At 46.5% G+C, this 23,011-nt stretch overlaps 1 protein-coding gene across 13 annotated transcripts in view; it reads right to left on the bottom strand.

Annotated features, from left to right (window-relative positions):
• The window catches only part of SLC25A48 (solute carrier family 25 member 48), a 53,982-nt gene that overhangs the window by 17,628 nt on the left and 13,343 nt on the right, over nucleotides 1-23,011 (bottom strand). For all 13 annotated transcript variants that reach the window (XM_034960547.2, XM_057302350.1, XM_034960541.3 and 10 more), the window contains 2 exons: nucleotides 20,399-20,470; nucleotides 18,072-18,330 (listed from right to left, as the gene is read on the bottom strand). In XM_034960547.2, the coding sequence (XP_034816438.1) occupies nucleotides 18,072-18,330; nucleotides 20,399-20,470 (331 nt within the window). The remainder of the gene's footprint in view (nucleotides 1-18,071; nucleotides 18,331-20,398; nucleotides 20,471-23,011) is intronic.

Genomic DNA, 23,011 nt, shown 5'->3' with positions numbered 1-23,011 from the left:
TTATTGAAAATAATTTATAAATTATACATAAAATTTAAAATCTATAATTTAATATTTATAATTTTATAAAAATAAAATAAATAATTTTATTAAAATTATTTGGAAATAATTCGAAATTTACCTTGGCAAGGCAGCATTTTCAGCCCATTTCCTTATGTTAAAAGAGGGGGAGCTTGTCATGAGTGCAAATAAGGTAATACATGTACAGTGTTCAGCATGGTGATTTGAACATTGTAGGGGCTTAAAACGTTATCAACTGAGACCAAGGTTGCTGACATGAATTGGTGGCAGGACCCACAGGTTGGAGAGCTGGGTATATTCTCAGTGACTCACTCCAGCCCTGGCCAGGCTGTGCCCTAAACAGTTGTAGGGCAGCACTGGGGCTCTTGGCCCCTCAAAGTCCTGGGACCCAGGGCTGCTATCTTCTTGTCTAACCTCAGTAGTCTATGCTGGCAGCTCAGGGGTTGTTTGTCTCCAGCTTCTTCTATGTGCTTCCAGCTATGGCTGGTGCACATAGCCAGCTGAGACTCTGCCTCTCTCTCATTTGCTACCCATCTCCCACTCTGATGCTTGTCTTCTCTGCTACAGACCCTTCTCTGCTATGGATCCTTCTCTACTATGAGGCTTTGACTCATGACCAGACAGACCTTCCAGACCCAGTGCAGATAAAGTAGGCTCTTGTTCTTGACTTTCCCTTCTCCAGGAAATAACATAATGTGACATGACCAGGAAAGAAATAGAATAAAGTGTGTCTGCGACCACAAGCCTATTTTGCCACCTGAGTTTAATTCTCTGTACAGTGTTCCAATTTGATTTTACACATGCTGGTAAACAGGCAGACAGCTTTCATCATATAGGTCAATGTCCAAGTCCCCCAAACAGTCCATCTTTATCAGAGGAAAGGTTAGAAGCATTTGGCTTCATGACTCCACAGTCTAGAGATTGGAGAATAAAGTGTAATCTGTACTTTAACTCATCCCAGAAGCAGGTGAGGTTGAGGGGGTGGTTTCTGCGTGCCTGGGAAGTATGCTTGAACAAACCCATGCTGTATTTTCCATCTTCCAGTGGGGAAGGGAGTAAATCCCTGCCATATCCATTAGGCCAACTTCAGTGTGGGCAGGAGATGGAGCCAACTTCTTCCACAGTGGAACCCATAGGAGGTGAGCCGGGGTGGTAGCCACCTTTGGGGGCACAAGACCCCTCTGAGCAAGATCAGACATGATGGACTTTGAAAGCCCACTGAGAGATCACTAGGCACCCCTTCCTCTTCCAGACCCATCGTGCTACTGCCTGGTTCATCTGGAGAAATTCTGCCGTTAGACAGAATAGATGTCATTGTCCCAATGTATAAATTTTGCCTGAACTGCTTTCATCTCCAGGCAAAACTGACTTGACCCAGGAGTCAAGGTTTTCATGAAGCAACTATGGGTAGTGGCTTTCAGGAGTTACTGATTGAGGGAGAGGATCTTGATAACATTCTGCTTGTTTGAAAGTACAGATGGGAAAACACTCACCAAACCTCCAACTGGCCTTGTCAACAAAAATCCTGTACTGTTTTCCTTTTCCCTGCAGAGTAAGCAATAAGGAAATTCTCTCTCATTCTCCCAGGTTTGCCACATAACCAATCTAGATTTTATTGCTTTGGAATTACCCATTTATGGCTGTTAGTGCAATATAATTCTCATGGTGACTCCCATCACCAGGATACTGACACAGCTCCAAACTGACCCAAGTTTATACTGTGAAGCTCTTGGAATTCTTTCTAGCTCCTTCATTCCCAACATTTTTTTTTTGAAAAAACTTTTTATTTGGAAATAATTCCAAATTTGCAAAAGAAGTATAAAAAGCAAAATAGTATAAAGAATGCCCATACATACAATTTACCCAGATTTATCTATTGCTAACAATAAGCAAATAAGCTCATTTGCTTATTGTTTGTGGGTTCTCTCTCCCACTCTCTTCACTTCCCTCCCTTCTCACTCGTGTGTGTTCAATTCAACTGAATCAATGTAATTGTCCCAGTGTCTAAACTTTGCCGAAGCCCCATTCATTTCCAGGTAAGAGTGACCTGACCAGGAGTCAAGGTTTTCATGAATCAGCTATGGGTATGATGTGGCTTTCAGGAGTTATTGATTGAAAGAGGGGATTCTGGTAACATTGTGTCTGCTTGGAGGTGCAGATGTTGCAAAAACACCTGTCAAACCTTGAACTGACTTTGGCAACAAGACCCAAACTTATCCTTTTTCTTCTTTTCTTCCCAAGGTAAGCAATAGGGAATGTGTGTGTGTGTGTATACACATAGATGTATTTTTACACATTCATACATAACTTCATTTTCTAAACTATTTCTGGGTGAGTTACATACTTGAAGAGTCTTTACCCCTAAATATGTTGAAAAATATTTCCTAAGAATGGAGATATTGTCTTACATAACTATAGCACAATTACCAGTTTCATATAGCTACTTTGACAATACTTTAATCTACCATCTATAATCAAATTGTCATTTGATCTTCATGCATGCCCTTTATAGCATTTTCCCCTCCAGGACAGGATCCAGTGCTTCAATCTGGAACATTTCCATAGCCTTTCTTTGTTTCTTGTGACACTGACATTTTTTAAGAGTACACAACCCCTCTGCTTGTTAATAGAGCTTTCCTGATTTGGGGTTTGTCTGACATTTCCTTATTACATTGTGGTCATGCATTCTTGCCTGGACCTCCTCCCCATTCTTAAGTCTCATTCTCAAAAGCCCCTGTTCTCCTCCTCTGGCCTCTTATTTTTGTTTTTTGTCAGTTTGTCTTTTAATTGAGCTATACTTTGTATTCAATAAAAGGTAAAGCTTTCAAGTGCATGATTGATGAGTTTTTACAATTGCATTCACCTATGTCATCACACTCTACAATGGAAGTGACTTCTTATATTTGAAATAAACTGTTTTGTTTACAGCCCAGTTAGGGAGAGCAGTGATTCCACAGCCTAACTATCCTCTCCTGATTTTCAAGGTAAAAGAACTCTGTGATATCATGAGGTGTCACTCATTGAGAAGCAACCTTTCTCTGGGGCAGTGGTTGTAACTTACAAGTCCATCAGCACTAGCACTACCAATAGTGGTATGGATGATTCATATTGGGTCCACAGAGCAGAATGTCATCAAAGGTAGTTATTATAATTCTAAGCATAAATATAACTGAGATAAAAATGCACGGCACCACACCACCACCATTGGTGAGGCCCAAAGTCCGACAAACCTAACATGATGATGCACTTATAGTAATACTGATTTTCAATTCAACAGCAAGAGTAGGAGCCATAGAAAACTATGACCAGTATAAGATAGCCCTGCTGATGAATAAACAGAAGAGCCTTCTTCTGGAAAACAGCAGAAATCTCCGGCAGTGGCCCATGTGGTGCTAAGTGCTCTCTGGCTTGTGGGGGTGGCAGAGCCGGGGGGTTGCCAGGAGCCTCAGCAGATAGCCTCAGGAAAACACTGGATCGGAGTTCTTGGTACTCTGATACCATGGGACCAATTTTAGTTTGTGAAAACCCAATTTTGATGACTCTTAAAAGCTGATTTGAAAAGTTACTGGAAAGTCAGTCTTGGAAATATGCACAACTGAGATCTCTGGACTTGCACGTCCTTTGTCCAAGGAACCTGAGGAAGACTACGAGGTGCCAGATCAGGACACAGCTCACAGGAAACAGCCAACTCCCAGCCCATTGTTTCTGAACCTTCAGGGTGTACATGTATATGAGAAAGGATTGGCATTAGATATATTTCCTTCTCAAGCGAAGTGTACCTAATTTCTCTAATTAGAATTTTTTATTCTATAATGAGGATTAAAACATTAATCAAATTTTGATCTTTTTAAAATCATGAATGCTTTGCATTTGAGACCAACTTTTGCTGCCTCTCTAGATCAAGGGCATACTACCTTTTATTAGGATAGATATGGATTATGTACCTCAAAAACTGCTGCCTCTCTAGATCAAGGGCATACTACCTTTTATTAGGATAGATATAGATTATGTACCTCAAAAACTCAGGATGCATGTGGTTTCCTTCATTTCCCCAACTTCAGTTAGGGCTATCTCAGGCCCCCTGCACCTATGTAACCAAGACTAGCAAGATGTTCAAAGTCAATGAAAATAGCAACCCACTGCCCTAGGAAGTGGAGGAGGGCCCAGGCCTCCTGCCTTGTCCAGCTCAGTCCCGGCCACACCTAAAGCCACAGGCCATGGCTATCTGGCTCTGCAGCTCTCTGTGAAGTGCTAGTGCCTTACTGCTGGCCTCCTGTTTGGCCTGGGAGGTCCCTTAGAGGTAGATGCCTCTTCAGGGAGTTTTATTTTGGGGAGTGGTGGTTGTAGGTCCAGGTTTGGCCAATCCTAACAGGTACCAATACAGCCATCTCTTAGGGGACATCCAACTTCAGAAGGGCTGAGCTGGGCTGGACACAGACTGGAGACACCAGCTCTACCACTATTGCCCCTTTTCCAGAACCCAGGGACCCAGCCACAGAAAGTCACTGTGCCTTCCTCAGACACAAACACAAAGATGTTCCATTTATTTTCCTTTCTCAGTCAATGCTATTCAGTGTCTTCAATGGGCCATGACCTTGGAAACAGTAAGGCCAGCAGAAACACAATGGCTGACCACTGAGGGGAGCAGTGCTGGCCCTCAGGAGCACAAAGGCCTGGCCACTCTCTGGAAGGGAAAGTGCTCCCAGCCTCCTCTGCTGTGTGGGTATGTGGGTATGTGGGTGGTGGGACAGGGAACACAGCATAATTTCTCAAGAGGCCACTTTCTACAGAAAATCCTTGACAAATCAGCCATCCACAAATGAGGCCCTATGGGTCACTAGTCAGGGATGTGCAGGTTTTCATGAGGGTTCTATGTCCAGTAAGGCTCAGCCAGTGGGAGTCATTTCAAGGCACCCCACAATCCATGAGCATTATGCATTGACAGAATTCCTACAATGTCTCACACATACATATGTGCCCATTTTTCTCATATGTGTGGGTACTATCACAGGTAACACAACAAGATTTTACTTAAACATATTAGTAATCCATAGTAGCTTCTTGACATATTTGTTTTCTTAGTCCACGAACTCTTAAAAGTACAGCTGCTGTTCGATGGGTTGGACCACATTTTCCATATTAACAAGGCGCTCTTAGAAAAAGGTCCCCACAGCCCATGCCTGAGGCTGTGCCCCCTAGTATGGCTTGCCTCTCTTGCTACTGTTTTCTGAGTGTGTTGTTTTGCCCTTAGTGTGGCGGTGAGTTTCCTGATGACAGGAATCATACACTATGGCCCGAGTCCCATATATATCTCAGCATCTACTCCATGGACAATGGAGCGCCTGACTTAGGCAGGTCTCAGCACTCCCAAGACTCAGACCCTTGGCATTCATCAAAAGTCTGGCCCTGACTGATCCTTGGGTCAGAGGCTTTAGATATTAAAGGAAATTCCAAAATCAGGGTCCCACCTACAGCACTGCTTAGATTTGATGGAAGCATCAGTAACATGGCTGTACATCCTCCAGCAGACAGGCTGGCTGTAACATCCTCAGTTTGGGTTTGAGCTTGAGCAGGCTGGTGGACCCCTCAGATCACTTCCCAGGATATTACCAGCTGGGAAGCTCCTACCTAGTTCCTGTTTCTAAGAGTCCAGCAGTTTCCTCATGACGTGAGAGGCCCAAGATAGGCAGATGCTTTCATAGAAAGAGCCCTGGATTTGCATTCCTGTTCAGTTGCTACTTAATGTACAACCCCATGCAAGAGATTCAATCTCACTGGGTCTTAGTTTCCTCATGATCTGTGAAAGGCAGAGAATAAGTGGCCTGTCCACCTCATTTGATTTTATGAACATGAAAAGGGAATATTGACAAATGTGCTTTACTGAAATGCATGCCATGAAAATGTCCCTTACTCAAGGCAAATAGTTCTTATTCCTATTTTTATCACCATGTCCTTATATGACTCTGGATTCTGGAAGTGCCGGACCTGCCAACTGCAGGCAGCTGTGACCTGCAGCCAAGTCTACTGTGGGAGATCACTGTTGCCCACATGGGGCCAAGAATGACCAATACTGGTGTTAAGTCCAGAAATCAGGACAATACTTGCTGTTGTCAATTGCTTTAAATAAACCATGTGTCACCAATGTACGTAATTTGTACAATGGTGTATTATGCACTATCATTAATGTCTGGTAACTATGTGGGACAACTGTTTGAAAAGGACAAACTGTTCAGAGGGTTCAAACTAGCCAAACCGTTCAGAACAAGGACTTCTTTGGAACTGCATGGCCATATGCTTGGCCTCTCCACAAACCTCCTCCCTTCACTCCTGGGCTGCCATTGCTCCAGCTCTCACTTGCTATTGGCAACCCACAGCCTACTTGAGAAGGCCCAGGCTATACAGGCCTGGGTTGTCTTCAGGATTTTGGGTCCCTTTTCATGCTCCAAGGGTTCCTGCCTTTCTACATAAGGTTTCATCTTTAAGGGTTGTGTGTCCCTTCAGGGATCTTAACATCAATAACCCCTACCCTGTACTGGGAAAGTCTTGGAAAATCTGCTGTTCCTTCCCAAGGTCAACCTGCCTGGAGAAGAATATTTTCCTTGGTTGCCACACATCTTCAAAGTAGCAATAAAATATTGCTAAAGAGACAAACGGATGCACTCAGGGCCTCAGAGGTACAGCTGATGACCTCCCAGCCAGGCAACTCTGAGGATTCAGGGAAACTAGAGAAATGTTTTTGCCTTATTTTGTCACCATGCAGATTCTTGGGCTCAGATGGCTTTATGGCTGAGACCCACCTCTCGGCTGACCCTCTCTGCTGTTACCATCCAGCCCAGCTTGTCTGCTCTTGGCATGTCCAGAAATTAGAACCTTCTTCACCTCAAATCCTGGCCCCACTCTGATTCCTTTCTATCCAGATGGTCTTCAGTATGATGGAGCCAGGGCTTCTGACATCAATTCCCTCAACTTCCTCCCACTTGCCCTCAAGAATCTCTCTGCATTTTTACTTTCTTTCTTCTTCTCTCCCAACTTGGAAATGAACGCCTTTTCCTTCTCCATTGCCCTCTGTCTCTGTCCCCATCATCACCCCAACTTTAGCATTTTTCCCCTCCACATGCTCCTTCCTCCTACTTCAGTAACACCAGTTTCTCAGGACTCAGTTTCTAGGGGTCATAGAGTTGCACAGCCTGGGGTAATTCCCCACCTCCCCAAGGGATAGCTATGTGAGCATGGACAAATTATGTAATTCAGCCTTGGTTTTCTCACCTGTAAAATAAAGATGATAAGTGGGCCTATTTCATAGGGTTGCTGTGATGATAATGGAATGGGTATTAATGTGGTATAGCTCAATACACGGTATGAGCTCGATAATTTTAACTGCAGTTATTAGTGTTACTGTAACTCTCTGCTTCTTCCCAAATTCCTTCACTAAGTCTTCTCTTTGCTGCCATCCTCTGCCTTATTTGCAGCTCGCTTGGTGTTTGCATCTAATGTTATGACCTCAACTGTCACTTCTATGCCTATTGCACTTGTGCCTCTACCTGCAGCCCTGATGCTTCCAGGTGTAATCTCACAGGCACCTCACACTACACAGACCAGGCAAAACTCATCCTCTTCTCACTCAAGTCTGCCCCTCCAGCAGCAGCCACAGTAAGCATTGATTGATTACCTGCTCCATGCCAAGAACCATCTTAGATGTTTCATTTGCTACTTAATTCCCTGTGTGGGGGGTTCCACTTGTCTCATTGTCATCCAACTTTGGGGTCTTTGGTCATTTTTGACACTTTCCTCTCTCCTGATTATACCTAATGCTCGGCCTGCTGCTTCTATATCATCAGGGCCTCTGCATCTGCCACCTGTCTCTGTTCCCAAGCCCAGGGCCCCAGGTCTGTGGCTACAGCCTTCAAATCAATCTACCCACTTCTACAATTCCCACCACTCTTCTGCCCCTTCCAGAGGCCAGTTTTCTCTTCTCCAACACCACTCTGATTGCATCATTCTGGTGTCCAAAGTGCTTCACTGCCTGCTGAATATAATCTAAGCCTATCCTCAGCGAAGAAATCCAAGCGCTTCCCAACTTACTCTGCATCTTCCAAAACCCCCACCATCCCTGCATTGCTTGTCTGTGCTAACCAAAGGCTCCCTTGTCCCACCATGTGCCTACATTTTCCTGCCACTAAATCTTCCCCTACGTTGTTCCCACAGTATTAAAACACTTCGCCATCCCATGTCCCCATCTCTAAATGCTACGTAGAACTAAAAAACCCGATCAACAGCCTCTTCCTTTCTGGAGGCTTCCTGATCCACCAAGCCAGAGTCAGGGGTTCCAAAGACTTTCATGAGGCCTTTCTCATTGAAGCACACATCTGGCTCCCCACCAGACTGTGGACACCCTGAAGGCTGTGGCTTCCAGCGCTTCTTTACCCACTGTGTCTGCCTCAAAGCAGGGGCTCAGGAAATGCTTGTGAATGAACAATTCACAGTGAATTCAAACAGGTGTAACACTCATCTCCTTGCCTCCAGTTGGGCCTGGTGCAATGATTAGGATAGTCAGCACAGAGTTAATGTTCAGTCCTTCCCTGATCCTCCCAACTCCAACCTCCTGTTATGTGGAGGGCTTTGTGATCTGCACATTAATTAGTCTTTTAATGGAAAAACAGATCTAAACACTCCCAGATGGGGGAGGAGTGAGTGTCATTAGCCATGAACTTCTAGGAAGGCCATAGCTCAGGCAGCAAAGGGACTACTGGTCTGCAGGGTCACAGCCCTGACTTCTAGCTCAGGCTCAACAGGCCACCTAGTTAGGCTCATGCCCAACAGGCCACCTAGTTAGGCTCATGCCCATGCAAAGGGCAGTGTTTTTAAAAGGAAGGGTTTTTTCACAGGTGCCTTACTGTCACAGGCACATCCAACTGAACACAGGCCAATGTCTCCTTGCTTGCCAAGTGGCAGAGGCCCCAGAAGAATACCTCTGTTAATTTGGAAGCATTTACATCGGGCATAACTACTGGCTATTGTGCAATGGTAGTCAGTGTCAAATGGAAATTCCCTTTAAATGTAAGCAACTGCTTATATGATTTGGTAAAGCTCTTCTGGATAACAATTTCACAATATGTACCAAGAATGTTAAAAATGGCCACACCCCTTAACCCACTCATGAATCAAAGAGCCCACACATTTAGGGAAATAGCCCTAAATAAAGAGAACTCTTTATGAATATATTTGCTGATCATACCACTATTTTTAAAAGAGGAAAAACTGTAAACAACCTAAATATTCACCATTAGGAAGATTGTTAAATAATACATTTACTGATAACTAACATTTATTTCACATTTTCTGTATGCCAGACATTGTGCTGAGGTCTTCATGTATAATACATTTCATTGCATCCCAGCTATAAAGTAGCTACTATAGTTATGCCTGCTTTGCAGATGAGTTAACTGAGGCTCGGTGACATTAGGTGAGTTGTCTAATCTTTTTTGGGTTCAGTGGAAGTAGAATTACAAGCAGGTAGTCTAATTCTGGAAGCTTAATTTTTACCATACTACATAGACTCTTTCAGTGTGTGTGTCTGTGTGTGTGCATGCATGTGTATTTGATGGACTAGTGCACATCCATTTTAAATATTGCCCATCTACTTAAAAAAATTTTACATGCTATTTTAATAACATGGTTAGTGTTTCTATTATAATGCTGAGTTAAAAACAGGACATGAAATTGTCCATATAGCATGATCACAGCTTCTTAAAATCTTTAATCTATGTATACAGAATGGAAAAATAAACACATTAATGTGTTACCAGTGGTTGTAATTGCATGAATGGGCACTTTCTACCTCTACTTTCAATGTTCTGTAGCTTGTAGATTTTCAACCATGGATCACCACTAAGAGACAATCAGGAGGGGCTGGCTGAATATACACTGGCTGTATATTTGCCAGTCCCCCAACCACCTGAGCTGGGCTCTCACCTCAATGTGGCCCCCAGTCCACCTGTCATATGTACCAGAGCAAAGAAGCCAGAGGCCTCTTGGCACCTGGCTTCCGTATGTGAGTGCTGTCTCTCATATCACATAGGATCACCCTGGAAGTGGACTGGCAATCCTGAGGCAGAACCACAAAACCCGATCAGTCTCACAAGCCCTGCCCAAGGCTGCCTAGAAATGCCCACATGAGCATAGTCAACACATGGATTGGGCCTGACCCAGGGCGCAGACCACAGGACTGCAGCCAGCTCCAGCCCCATTCTATGCAATTCACACAGCCTTGGGCTCTATGGTGTTCTGTTTGGTTTTCATTGAATTACATGATCATTCCAACCAAAATATCTCACGAAAAAATCTACCTTTTTGCCTTCTCTTAAAAATCGGAGGATCCAAGCACATCAGGTCACAGGGCAACAGTCCGTTAAAGTGGGGTTGTGACCACTCCCTTGGACAGGATGTGGGCCCAGCTTGCCACAGTCCCCACCACTCCCAGCGGCCTCTCAGACACTGAAGCTTACACATTAGGCTTGAACTACTGCTTTTCTAATAGCAGAATGAGGCAGAAGATAAAATATGTTCTGTGTCCAGGTTTCAATCGAAAGAGGAAAAATGAAACATAGATTAGGAGAGCTGTGGTCTCAAGAAAAATGGGAGAGGATTCACTTCCCCAGACAACTCTTCCCACTTATGAAACTACCTTTGCAAAAATTAGATCAGTGAGAAAATTATGGCAGTGGGGGCAACCTAATCCAGCCAATCCCCCTTTTGACTTTATCCTTCAAGCTGCCTTGATTATTTCTTGGCTTAGGCTGAGCTAACTTTGCCAGACATTTAGTTTATACTTTAAATGATAATTGCCCTTCCCTAAAAGTAATGAGAGGTCAACAGGCTAGAGGGAGGAGAGGAGCCTGAATTCTGCTAAGGTATAGACATAAAGGATTGCCAGCCATTATTTAGGAGGTCACAAGATACGCAAACTTCCCCAATTACTCCCGCCGATAACATCACTGCAGGAGTAATCAGTATTGTGAAACCTAAGATTGGCCCTTTGAGGTATCTTTTCAGGCTTTTTGCATGTCTGACACCAGTGGCACCAACTCACCAGCCCTGCTCCTGGACCCACAAACCCTGCTCCTGTGGCCTCACCCAGAAGCAACAATGTGCATAGGAGGATCATTTTCCACACCTCTATGATTGCATGCCAACCAATCAGCAGCAAGCACCCATTGCCTAGCCATCTCCATCCCTTCCCACAAACTGCCTTTGAAAAAGCCCTAACCTATAAGCCTCCTATGAGATTGATTTGAGGAATAACTCTGTCTCCCACGTGGTGTAGCTGGCCTTGTGTCAAATAAACTCTGTATTTACTGCAATGCCAGGGGAGGCGATATGATTTGGCTGTGTCTCTACCCAAATCTCATCTTGAATTGTAGCTCCCATAATCCCCATGTGTCATGGGAGGGATCTGGTAGGAGGTAATTGAATCATGGGGGTGGGGTCTTTCCCATGCTGTTCTCATGATAGTGAGTAAGTCTCATGAGATCTGATGGTTTTATAAATGAGAGTTCTCTGGCACACACTCTCTTGCCTGCTGCCATGTAAGACGTGACTTTGCTCCTCCTTCACCTTCTGCCATGCTTGTGAGGCCTCCCCAGCCATGTGGAACTGTGAGTCAATTAAACCTCTTTTCTTTATGAATTACCCAGTCTCAGGCATGTCTTTATTAGCGGCAAGAGATTGGACTAATATAGGAGGTTACATGTATGTTAGCTCCCTGTCGTGATGAGTCTCTGAGTTTTCTGTCTCTAGCCTAGAGGGTTCCTGAGGAGCAATTGAAAAAAAACCACATTCCTTCTCATTTTCTGGAGGGATTTCTGGCAGAAAACACTGCCTGGTGACTTTTTGTCAGCCTCCCCTCCCTTCCCCAGTAGTTGATCCTGTCTAGCACCTGCTGTCACCAAAGTCCTTCCCCCAAGCAACTGAGGGCAAGGGAGATCAGAGGGGGCAGCCCGATCCCACAGAATTCACACCCAACCCTTGGAACCCACAAGCTGTGCCCATTACTTGGACAACGTCATTTTGGAGACATGCTCCCAGCTCACTTCTCCCTAAAGTTTGAAGCTATTTGTGTGCATGACAATTTTGCGCAAAGGCCCAGGTGGCCCAATGTTATCAACATTGTCATAACCTCAGCTTCTACAAATCCTGGGGCAAAAGCAGAGAAAGCATCAGTGCCTCTGAATCAGACCTCCTCCACCTCCCACTAAGGAAGGGACCTCGGGGTATGAAACCTCTCTGTTCCTCAGTCTCCCCATAGTAAATCCCCAGGAATTGGGTTGTTGTGAAGATTAAACATATGCCAAGCTCCTAGCATAGTGTTTGGCACACAATTAGGGTTCAGTAAACACTGGCCACTCAGCCACTACTGCCAAGACCATTCTTATTCAGTCCAGATCACAGAAACTTGTGGGGGCATGGCAGAGGTGGGTCCTCCAATCTTGGCTTTTACTCTCCCTCCATGCACTTGGTGAACCATCTTTGGCTTTGGCTTTGCTCTTTGTGCTAAGCCGATGAGCCCAGGTTCTAATGGCTCAAAGCTTTGCAGGGTTGAGAAATATTTGCCTGCAGAAACCTCCCATGCCTCTTACTAAGAGCCTTCTTCAAGCTCCCAAAAGGCTGGTCTCCTGGCACACAGGGAAGAACAGAACAAACACATGTTCATTTTCTGTTGCTGCCTCGGGGGTTTATTTAAGAGAACTGGTTTCCTTCTGGCACCACAGACGAATAAACAACCTGAAGGCACAGGCCATGGGCAGATTGCCATACAGGAGGCTCAGGGAATCTTACCTATCCTGAGACATGTCAGCACCTCCCCATGGTGGAAGGACAGGGTCCCTGTGTTCTCACTGCTCAGAGGCTTACCCAAAAGACAGGGCCCTTTAAGGACAGGTGCCAGGTGGTAAAGGGCCCTTTAAGGCCCTTTAAGGATCCCTTTAAGGACTTCCCTGATGGGAGATCTGAAGGTCCCCAGGTAGGCCATATCTCAGGCTCCCATACCTAGGCAAGGCAGACCTGAGTGGCCCTCAGCACTACCTGGGCAGGTGCACAGCCCTGACCTCCAGGCTTTCCTCCCAGCCCTTCTCCCACCCTGCTCCCAAGCCCTCCTTGACTCCAGCCTGACAGCCCATTGTATTTCCCTACCACCATGGTTTGTAGGCACCCAGTTCCTCTCTGGCTCTCAGCTGGATGCCGCACTGTAACAGAGACAGGATGCAGTCTTTTGTTCACCACTGCATTCTCAGCACATAGCCCTGTGCCTGGCATCCAGTAGGTGCATAACTATCATCTTGGAGATACGTGAACAGAGATGGCAATCATATCTGCCTCATGCTGTAATGGTGGATATTAAAGAAGGTGATGGGTGGACAGTACCTTATGTGGTGTCTGGTATAGAGTGAGCATGTCACATTGGCAGCTGCTAATGGTGGCTGCTCAGCTCCCTAACACTGGCCAGGAGCTGTGCACCCTGCTTGGAGGCCATGCTTGGATTCAGCCACTCCCTTGGCTGCCTCCCATTCTTCCTCTAGTCTCCAAATGCTTCTAGCCTAGCTTCAGGATCCCCTATCACTCAGGGCCTGGTATGACACCATTCTAGCATACTGTACAGGGAAAAGCTGGAGTGGAGGTGGGCAGGACAGAGGATAGAACAAAAAGTTGTCAAGAAACCTTCAAATGTCCCAGACCTTCTTAAGGAAAGTATTTATTGGGAAACACCTCCCTTGGTGTCCCAGCTGGGTGAGGGCCCCCAACAGATACTTGCAAACAGATATTCGCAAAGCTACCCCCATTTCCTCCCCTTCCAGGGACAAGGTGCCAGGTGGTAAAGGAGGCGGGGCTGCTTCCAGCAGCCAAAAAGCCTCATTGCTGAGCCTTTTCCAACAACCAAACCCCAAACAGTTTTAAGACGTATGGAGATTTCCTTTCCCCTAAGGCAAGCTTTTCTGAAGCAGTCAGGATAGAGCAAAGAGCCAGCACAGGGGCCTGGATGCCTGGGTTCTCAGCCTGCTCATGACAGCCTTCATTCCTCTACATCTTTGCTTATGCCTCTGGGATGGGACAGATCAGCAAAGTTCAAACATTCCTCAGAGGTGCCACCCTTGAATCAAATTGAATTGTGCCAAGACATGACCCAATATGCTGAAGATGAAGGTGAAGAACTGCCGGCCCTGTATCTCCCTGATGGCCCCATTTGTTTTCCTGCGTCTCCCCACGTGCTGCAGTGGCCATGAGCCTTGGGGCATGTGACACACAGCCTTGGGGCAGCCAGGCCTCAGGCCCCCCATGCACCCCAGCAAGGAGCAGCAGCACCATGCTTAGGGCATGTGCAGACCCTGTCCTGGGCAGCTCCGGGGCTGGGGCAGGAGATGCTAGGCTGGGATGCTCCTGAGTGAGCTGCTGGGGCTCTGACCATGATACATGCTGAAACCCAGCCTCCCTGGGCAGAGGGGTCACACAGGGGCTACTCAGAAGGCTGCCAGGGAGAGGAGTCTTCTCCACAAGGGCCAAGATCAAGCTGGAGACTGTCAGCCCCATCAGATGTCTGAGGTGACAGGAAAGGACTCTGGGTCCATTTCTTCCATTACACAGGAAAGGACTATGGGTCCAGCCTTTCCATTACACAGAAAAGGAGCATGAGCCTCAGGAAGGGCAGTATCTAACCTGAGGAGACAGGGAACTGAGTGGTAGAGCTGAGAATCAAAGTACCTCAAGGTACTGAAATCCGTCTCCTACCACTGCAAGCCTATCCTTCCTCCAAAGCCGGCACTCTCTCTGCTCTGCACAGCAAGTGCCTTCCTGTTTTTTCTAGCCTCCTTTGGGAAAGCCACTGCCAGGAAAGATGCAAAAAACTCTTTCCCAGCAAGGAGGAACGAGAGATGAGGGTTTGTGGTGCAGAAATTGCTACATCGCACAACAAGAAGTGAAGCTCTAACAGGAAAGGCAAGGGCTGAAGGACAGGCAAGGGCGGGTAAGGGCAGGAGACAGGTGGTCAGGAGCAAGGCCTCGCCGGCTGCACTTCCTGGCATGTGGGCCAGGTGAGGTCGGGACTCTGGGCTTTTGGATGAGACATAGATGCGTATGAGTCCCAGCTCAGCTGGGGCTAGCTTCGTGCGGATGAGACCAGTGTGTTCACACAAGCACCATGCTTGGCTTAGTGCTTTGCTGTTGCCATTGTAAAATATGGCATAATTTTTGAACAAGGGTCCTTAGCATTTTGCACTGGGTACTGCAATATTTGCCTGCAGAAACCTCCCATGCCTCACTCTCACTGGTGGCTCTCACTCACCAGTGGCTAATCGTGTGTTCTTGAGTAACTACCTTAACCTCTGGGAGCCTGTTTTCTCATCTGTAAAATGGAGATAGCAGCATCTGCCTCACAGAATTGTTACAAGATGAATTATGAGAACATATGCAAAGGTCCTAGAGAGTACCTGCCACATACCAAATACTTAATCAATGACAGTTACTGCATCAGATTAAATAGTAATAAAACCACACCTTGTTTGATTGTACTTCACTTCATTTCACTTCCCAGATATTTCATTTTTTACAAATTGAAGGTTTGTGGTCAGCTTGAGTCCAGCAAGGCTATCGGCACCATTTGTCTAACAGTATGTGCTCACTTCCTATCTCCATGTCACATTTTCATAATTCTCACAATATTTTCAACCTTGTCATAATCATTATATCTGTTATGATGATCTGTGATCTTTGATGCTACTAATATTATTGTTTGGGGGTACAACAAGCTGTGTCCATATAAGAGAGTCAGCTTAATCATGGTTGCTCTGACTGCTCCACTGACAAGCCAGCCATTCCCTATCTCTCTCCCTCTCCTCAGGCTGCCCTGTTTCCTGAGACACAACAACTTGAAATTAGGCCAGTTTGTAATTCTACAATGACCTCTAAGTGTTCAAGTCAAAGGAAGACTCATAGATGTCTCACTTTAAATCAAAAGCTAGAGATAATTAAACTTAGTGAGGAAGTCATGTTGAAAGTGGAGACAGGTCAAAAGCTAAGCCTCTTTTGCCCAAGAGTTAGCCAGGTTGTGAATGCAAAGGAAAAATGCTTGAAGAAAATTAAAAGCACTACTCCAATGAACACACAAATAATAAGATAGTGAAATATCCTTATTGCTGGTATGAAGAAAGTTTGAGTAGTCTGGATAGAACATTAAATCAGCCACAACTTTCCCTTAAGCCAAAGCCTAACTCAGAGCAAGGACATAACTCTCCTCAATTCTCTGAAGGTGGAGAGAGGTGAGGAAGCTGCAGAAGAAAAGTTTGAAGCTGGCAGTGGTTGGTTCATGAGGTTTGAGGAGAGAAGCCATCTCCACAACATAAAAGTGCAAGGTGAAGCAGCAAGTGCTGATGTAGAGCCTGCAGCAAGTTATCCAGAAGATCTAGCTAAGAGAATTGATGAACATGACTATACCCAACAACAGGTTTTCAATGTAGACAAAACAGCCTTCTATTGGAAAAAGATGACTTCAGAACTTCATAGCTAGAGAGGAGACGTCAATGCCTGGCTTCGAAGTTTCAAAGGACAGGCTGACTCTCTTGTTAGGGACTAATGCAGCTGGTGACTTTAAGTTGAACCCAGTGCTCACTTACCATTCTGAAAATCCTAGGGCCTTTAAGAATGACAATCAATCTGCTCTGTGTGTTCTAGAAAAGGAACAACAAGGCCTGGATGACAGCACATCTGTTTACAGCATGGTTTCCTGAGTATTTTAGGTCCGCTGTTGAGACCTACTGCTCAGAAAAGAATATTCCTTTCAAAATATTACTGCTCATTGACAATGCACCTGGTCACCCAAGAGTTCTGGTGGAGATACACAAGGAGATGAATGTTGTTTCCAGGCCTGCTAACACAGCATCCATTCGGCAGCCCGTGAATCAAGGAGTGATTTTGACTTCCAAGTCTTGTTACTTAAGAAGTATATTTCTTAAGGCTATAGTTGCCATAGATAGTTATTTTTCTGATGTATTTGAACCAAGCAAATTGAAAAACCTTCTGGAAAAAATTCACCATTCTAGATGCTCTTAAGAGCATTTGGGGTTCATGGGAGGAGGTCAAAATAGCAATGTTAACAAGAGTTTGGAAGTAGTTAACCCCAACCCTCACAGATAATTTCAAGAGCTTCAAGGCTTCCATGGAGGAAGGAACTGTAGATGTGATGGAAAAAGCAAGAGAACTAGAATGAGAAGTAGAGGCTGAAGATGGGGCTGAATGGTGCAATCTCATGATAATATTTAACAGATGAAGAGTTACTTCTTATGGATGAGAAAGACAGTTTTTCTTCAGATGAAATCTACTAGTGGTGAAGATTCTGTGAATGTTGTTAAAATGACAGCAAAGGATTTAGAATATCCATAAACTTAGCTGATAAAGCAGCGTCAGGGTTTGAGAGGACTGACTCCAATTTTGAAAGAAGTTCTACTGTGGGTAAAATGCCATCAAACAGCGTCTCATGCTATAGAGAAAACTTTTGTGAAAGGAAGTCAATGGATATGGCAAACTTCATTGTTGTCTTATTTTAAGAAATTGCCACAGCCCACCCAACCTTCATCAACAACAACCCTGATCAGTCAGCAGCCATCAACATCGAGGCAAGACCCTCCTCTGGCAGAAAGATTACGACTCGCTGAAGACTCAGATAATTGTCAATAATTTTTAGTACTAAAGTATTTTTAAATTAAGGTATATATACTTATTTAAAACATAATGCCATTGCACACTTAGACTACAGTATAGTCTAAACATAACTTTAAATGCACTGGGAAACCAAAAAGTTCATGTGACTTTTATTGTGATATTTGCATTATTGCAGTGGTCTGGAACCGAACCCATGTCTCCCAGGTATGCCTGTAATTACGGACTACTAGGTGACAAGGTAGATGCCTTGCTCAATAAAAGGATTTTAACAACCATGTCCCAGATCCCACAAACCAGGAAAGGGACACAAGTCCCAGACACCAGCCTCCGCTCCCCTGGCCTCTTACCGTCCCGAAACGGTTGTGTCTGCATCTGCAACCGGATCTTGATGAGGTCCACGGGCGCTCCCAGCCCGACAGAGACCACGCCGGCCACCATGCTGGCCAGGAGCAGGTCTGACAGCGTGCGGGGAGGACTGGCCTCTGGCTCCCCGCAGCGGTGCTGGCTGAGGAACCGCTGCGTGTTACTGAAGACCCCAAACACCACGGAGTTGTAGACGGCAATGCTGGCGAGGGGGAAGGACATGCCCTTGAAGAAGCCGAACACCTGCAGTGAAAACCAGAAGGAAGAGGCGTGAGGACCCGGGGCTGCCGTCGCAGAGCCTGCAGGCTGACGGGGTACACCACCGGACACATCTGCCCATGTGTCCATGAAGAGAGGGGAAGAGGGTGCTGATGCGACAGGAGGTAGGGGGTGGGGAACCACTCAGGGGCAGGCATTCTTGCTCCGAGGACAGCCCGGCTTCTGCAGGCCGCTTTGTTTCCTGTGGGTTGTGTCCTGGCCTGGAACCCACACATGCCATGCATGCGCCGGGAGGGGCAGTGATCTTGGGCTGGAAAGAAGTCAGGCTGTGGCCAAGGCGGATCCTGAGGAGACCTTAGGAGCAGTGAGCTGGCCAAGCACCACACGCCCCCACCTCATATACCACAACAGAAACATTCTCCAGGCACTGGCCAGGGGCCAGGCCCTGGGGAGCAACCATAAAGAAGAAACGGCCTCCGCCCTCACTGAGCTCATAATCTGGGGAAAGTGAGGTGTGGAACAGACAAATTGACAGGCAGTTACAACATAGGCAGTCTACTAAGCCTGTGGTGTAAGACAGGGGTTCCCTAGACCCCCGAGGGGTGCCTGGGCCAGCCTCTAGATGAGTGCCCATGAGCATGGGTGTCTTCTGACAGAAGTGGCTGAAGGGGCCACATAAGGACACAGGATGCGCACACACAGGCTGCAGGAGGCTGAGGAGGGGGTGCTGCAGGCCAGGTTCGGTCCCTTCCACACGGCATTCTTGATGAACACCACAGATGTGCTGAGGAAAACCGGAAAATTCCACAGGCCCTTGGAGGAGTCAGGGCAGCACATGCGTGCCAAATCAAATGTGAGAAAGTACTGGGAAGCTATTGTGCAGACTCCAGGCTGCGCACAAACCCACTAGTCCTCACTGCGCACACTGTACCCTGGCTGCCAGAGGCAGGATGCCTCACACACACCTGCACACGCACACACACATGCATATATACACATGTATGCACACACACACACGTGAACACACCCTGCTTCATGCTCTTCTTCCATCACAAGATCCTTCAGATAACTTGGGATGTGGCTTAGCCATGGGCTGCTATGTCTCAGAGAAACCGTCTGCAGTCCCCACCAAAACCCCAGAGCTGGGACACAGGCTGGCAGACACTGTCGGGAACATGTGCCAAAAGGAGAATCAACAGCCGCTTTCAGGGGACTGTGGACTCCCACAGCATCACCCGGGAATACCAAGTGCTAGGCTTGCAGCGCTCGCCCCAATTTTAAAGCAGCCGATCAAGGGAGTTACACCACCACCCTGACGCAAGACACACTTCATCCATGGGAAAACTCTAGGTGCCTGCAGGAGGCTTCCGAGCCCCAGGACACTTGTTAGGATGGAGTCCGGTGGAGACAATGGCTACAATGGGACCACATTTCCAGTGACTCAGGGAAAAGTCATAGGGCTGCGACAGGGTTCCACCTGATGGTTTCTTTAAATCAGGTCATTTCATTCAAAATTTTAAAATTTATTCTAAATTCCACAAAGAGGGGCCTCAGAAAGTTTTCCTGAAGCACATGCTGATTCTCAAGAAGGAAGCCTGATACATCTTCTACAAAGCATCATTCGGTTTTCCCTTTGGAAAAGGAATACCTCAGGTCGCATGGTCTAAAGTGACCTGGGCGCAGGTAAACTCTGGTGTCTAGGCTCAGACACATCTGGCTCCGGCCGGGCCAGATAAAGGGAGGTCTATCAGCACACGGTTTGCCAGTCACTCATTCCTTTGTGAAAAACTGAGCCATCACCTTGTTTTTGCAGGAATTTTCCACACTGCAGCTCCAGATTCTTCAGGATTTCTCCACAGAGGTTACACAAAACTGGAGTTTTTCCTCAGTTATGCTGTGGTAGTGGCAGGGGTGAGTTTAGGTAACACATAATATTTGAGGTGTGGTGTGAGATGAAGTAGGGAAAATCAAGCTGAGTGTGAAGAGCAGGATGAGAGGCCCCCACCTGCATGCTGGTGTGGGGCTGTGGCCCTGGTCCCCAGCCTGTGGGGTCCCAGGCAGGCATCACTCCACCCGCCCAAGGGGCACTTACACTCTCCCTCCTGTACACCATGCGGATGCAGCTGAGGGTGTTTCCGTAGCCAATGCCAGCCTGCAGGCGAGTCTATGGAGAGAGGCAAGGGCATGGGTCAGCTCAGAGGTCATTCATAGCCCCACTGCTCCAAAGATGCCCAGAGGGAAAGGCCCTGCTCATAGTGACCCCCGCCAGCAAAGGGTCTGGGTTTCAGTCCTGGCCAGGCTGGTGCCCTGTCTCCAGCTTGCACTGCCTCCCTCTAATGTCCCATTCAGACTCATTCAATGCAGAGAAGCCTGCTTTGCTGAGAGAATGGCAAAGGCCAGCTAGTTGTGCAGAATGATTGTATGATCCCCGCCTCTTGAGTACAAAAACCTAAACTGGGACTCTATCCTATCTGCTGTCTGTCGCTCCACCCTCCAAAATATCTTTGGGGGAGACCTGCTCTTCTTGTCCCTAGAACCACCACCCTAGGCCTCACCCCTCATCCTCACCAGAAACATGGCCTGAAGCCCTCCCTGGTCTCCTGCTTCTCCCTCACTTCCTCCATTTCTCTTTACACAACAGGCAGACTGATCATTTTCAAAGGTCAATGAAGCCTCCAGTGGCCTCCCATCAAATGTAGGATAAATTCCGCACTCTCCCTGAGCCTGGGAGGCACCTGTCTCTCACCCCATGTGCCATCTCCTCTCCCTGAGCCCTGCATGAGTTGCATGTTCCCAGACCCTAGAGCAGCAATTCTTTCCTGCCTCCAGCCAGCTGCCCCTGCTGTTCCCCACTTCTGGAAGGCTCTTCCTCCAGCTCCTGCTCATCTTTTAGGTCTGAGTCGAAATGTCGCAGTGGCCCTATGTGTTTGATTATATAGAGTTTATGTAGGACCGCCCAACTAGGGTAGGACCACCTGTGTTACTTTCCTTCCATCTCCAGAGCTGGGCACAACCCTGGCATAGCAGCCCCTTTGCACTGACTGAACAAGGACTGTATGGCTAATGTGTGGTGGCCTCTGATGGAAGCTGGCTTTGGTGACCAGGGGCAGGAGCTGACAGGCCTAGAGGGTCTGAGTAAGCGCACCGAAGAGTACCCCTGCCCTAGTCTTAGAGGGTTCCACTTCTTTTAAGACATGCAGCCTATAATTCTCCATCAAAACACTTTGTCAGCACACACAGCATGTCATGCCTGTGCATGAAGGAGCCATGAGACCACCAAAGAGGAGATACTGGCCCATCCCCATGGAACCCAGTGTGCAGTGAAGGGCTGAGACCCAGAAAAGCAGGCTAGCTCTTCACATGAACTGCCTGAGATCAGCTCTGTAGACAAGTGGAGGAGGCCCTGGAAAGAGTACATATAGTTAAAATGGTGATCTCAGAGGTGAAGATCACAGGCGATGTTTTCCTGCATGGGACTTTTCTGCATTTTCCAACTTTCCTACGATAAGCAGATGTTACTTTCATTATTTTTAGTTTATGTAGTTTAAAACTAATGTTAAGTACACAACTCATATGGAAATAAATTCTCTCAAAAACAACAACAACAACAAATTAATGTCACACGTAAGGCTAAAGCTTCATTGGACCCACCTTCGCTCTCACCCTACTCCTCTCCTGAGTTTATGACCATGGCTAATAACGTGGCCAAGAGTTTGAGAAGCATCCATTTGAATAGTTTTATAAACATATGTAGCCATAGGAAAAATATAGGAAATAGTATCACCCTGTTCATAATTATTACTTTCATAATCAGAGAAGTGTGTTTATTGACTCACTCAACCAATATTTGTTCGGGGCCTATTTTATTGGAGGCACTATTCCAATCTCAGGGAATTCAGCAGTAAAGAAACCAGAGTCTGCCTTCATGGACCTTACAGCCTAGTGGAGTCAGGAAAGATGGTCAATAAAAAATAATTCCCAAGTAAATATATATTTTAGATGAAGACAAGTACTACGGAGGAAAATAAACCAAGGATAAGAAGAGCTGGGTGATAAGAAGGAAAAGGTAATTTTAAATTCAGTGGGGGAGACTCCCTGGAAGATGCAGCAAGATGAGAACTGGGCCTTCAAGTTCTTCTTGTTAAGCAGAACCACAGAGGCCTACTTCGGAGTGGGATGTCCACAACCAGGACAATGACTTGGGCCAGGTGGTGGAGGGGTGCAGGTCTCTCTCTGTGCCCCATGTAAGGCTGTCATGAGGTCCAACACTCTCCCAGGGCTGTCCCTGGAAAGTGAATCCACAAATGGCTGACTGCCACCCACCCCCTGCAACAAGTAATCAATTCCTGCTAAGAAAATTGAGTGGTTGAGTCACTCAAGCCAATAATACATGAAGTGACTCAACCTGAGAGCCAAACCTGGATCACAGAATAATTTCAAAGCCATGGAGCAAAGGTCTGTCAGGCATGCTGAGCACTCGGGTAGGCTGGCACTGAGGCCAGCAGCAAAGCCCAAGTCTCTAGGGCCCCCAGTGATAGCAGGAGAAGGCATTTATTATGCACCAACTGCATACTGACCATCATATAAAACTGACCTCACTAAATCCCACAGATGCTCTAAGGCACGGATACTGGTCCCATCTTACAGATGAACACAACTGACTACTTATATTAGTTTCCTGTTGCTGCTGTAACAAATTACCCCA

Source organism: Pan paniscus, chromosome 4, assembly GCF_029289425.2.
Source record: "Pan paniscus chromosome 4, NHGRI_mPanPan1-v2.0_pri, whole genome shotgun sequence".
Taxonomy (NCBI): Eukaryota; Metazoa; Chordata; class Mammalia; order Primates; family Hominidae; genus Pan; species Pan paniscus.
Note: the sequence above shows the minus strand (reverse complement) of the source record. Positions and strands in the feature narration are given on the sequence as shown.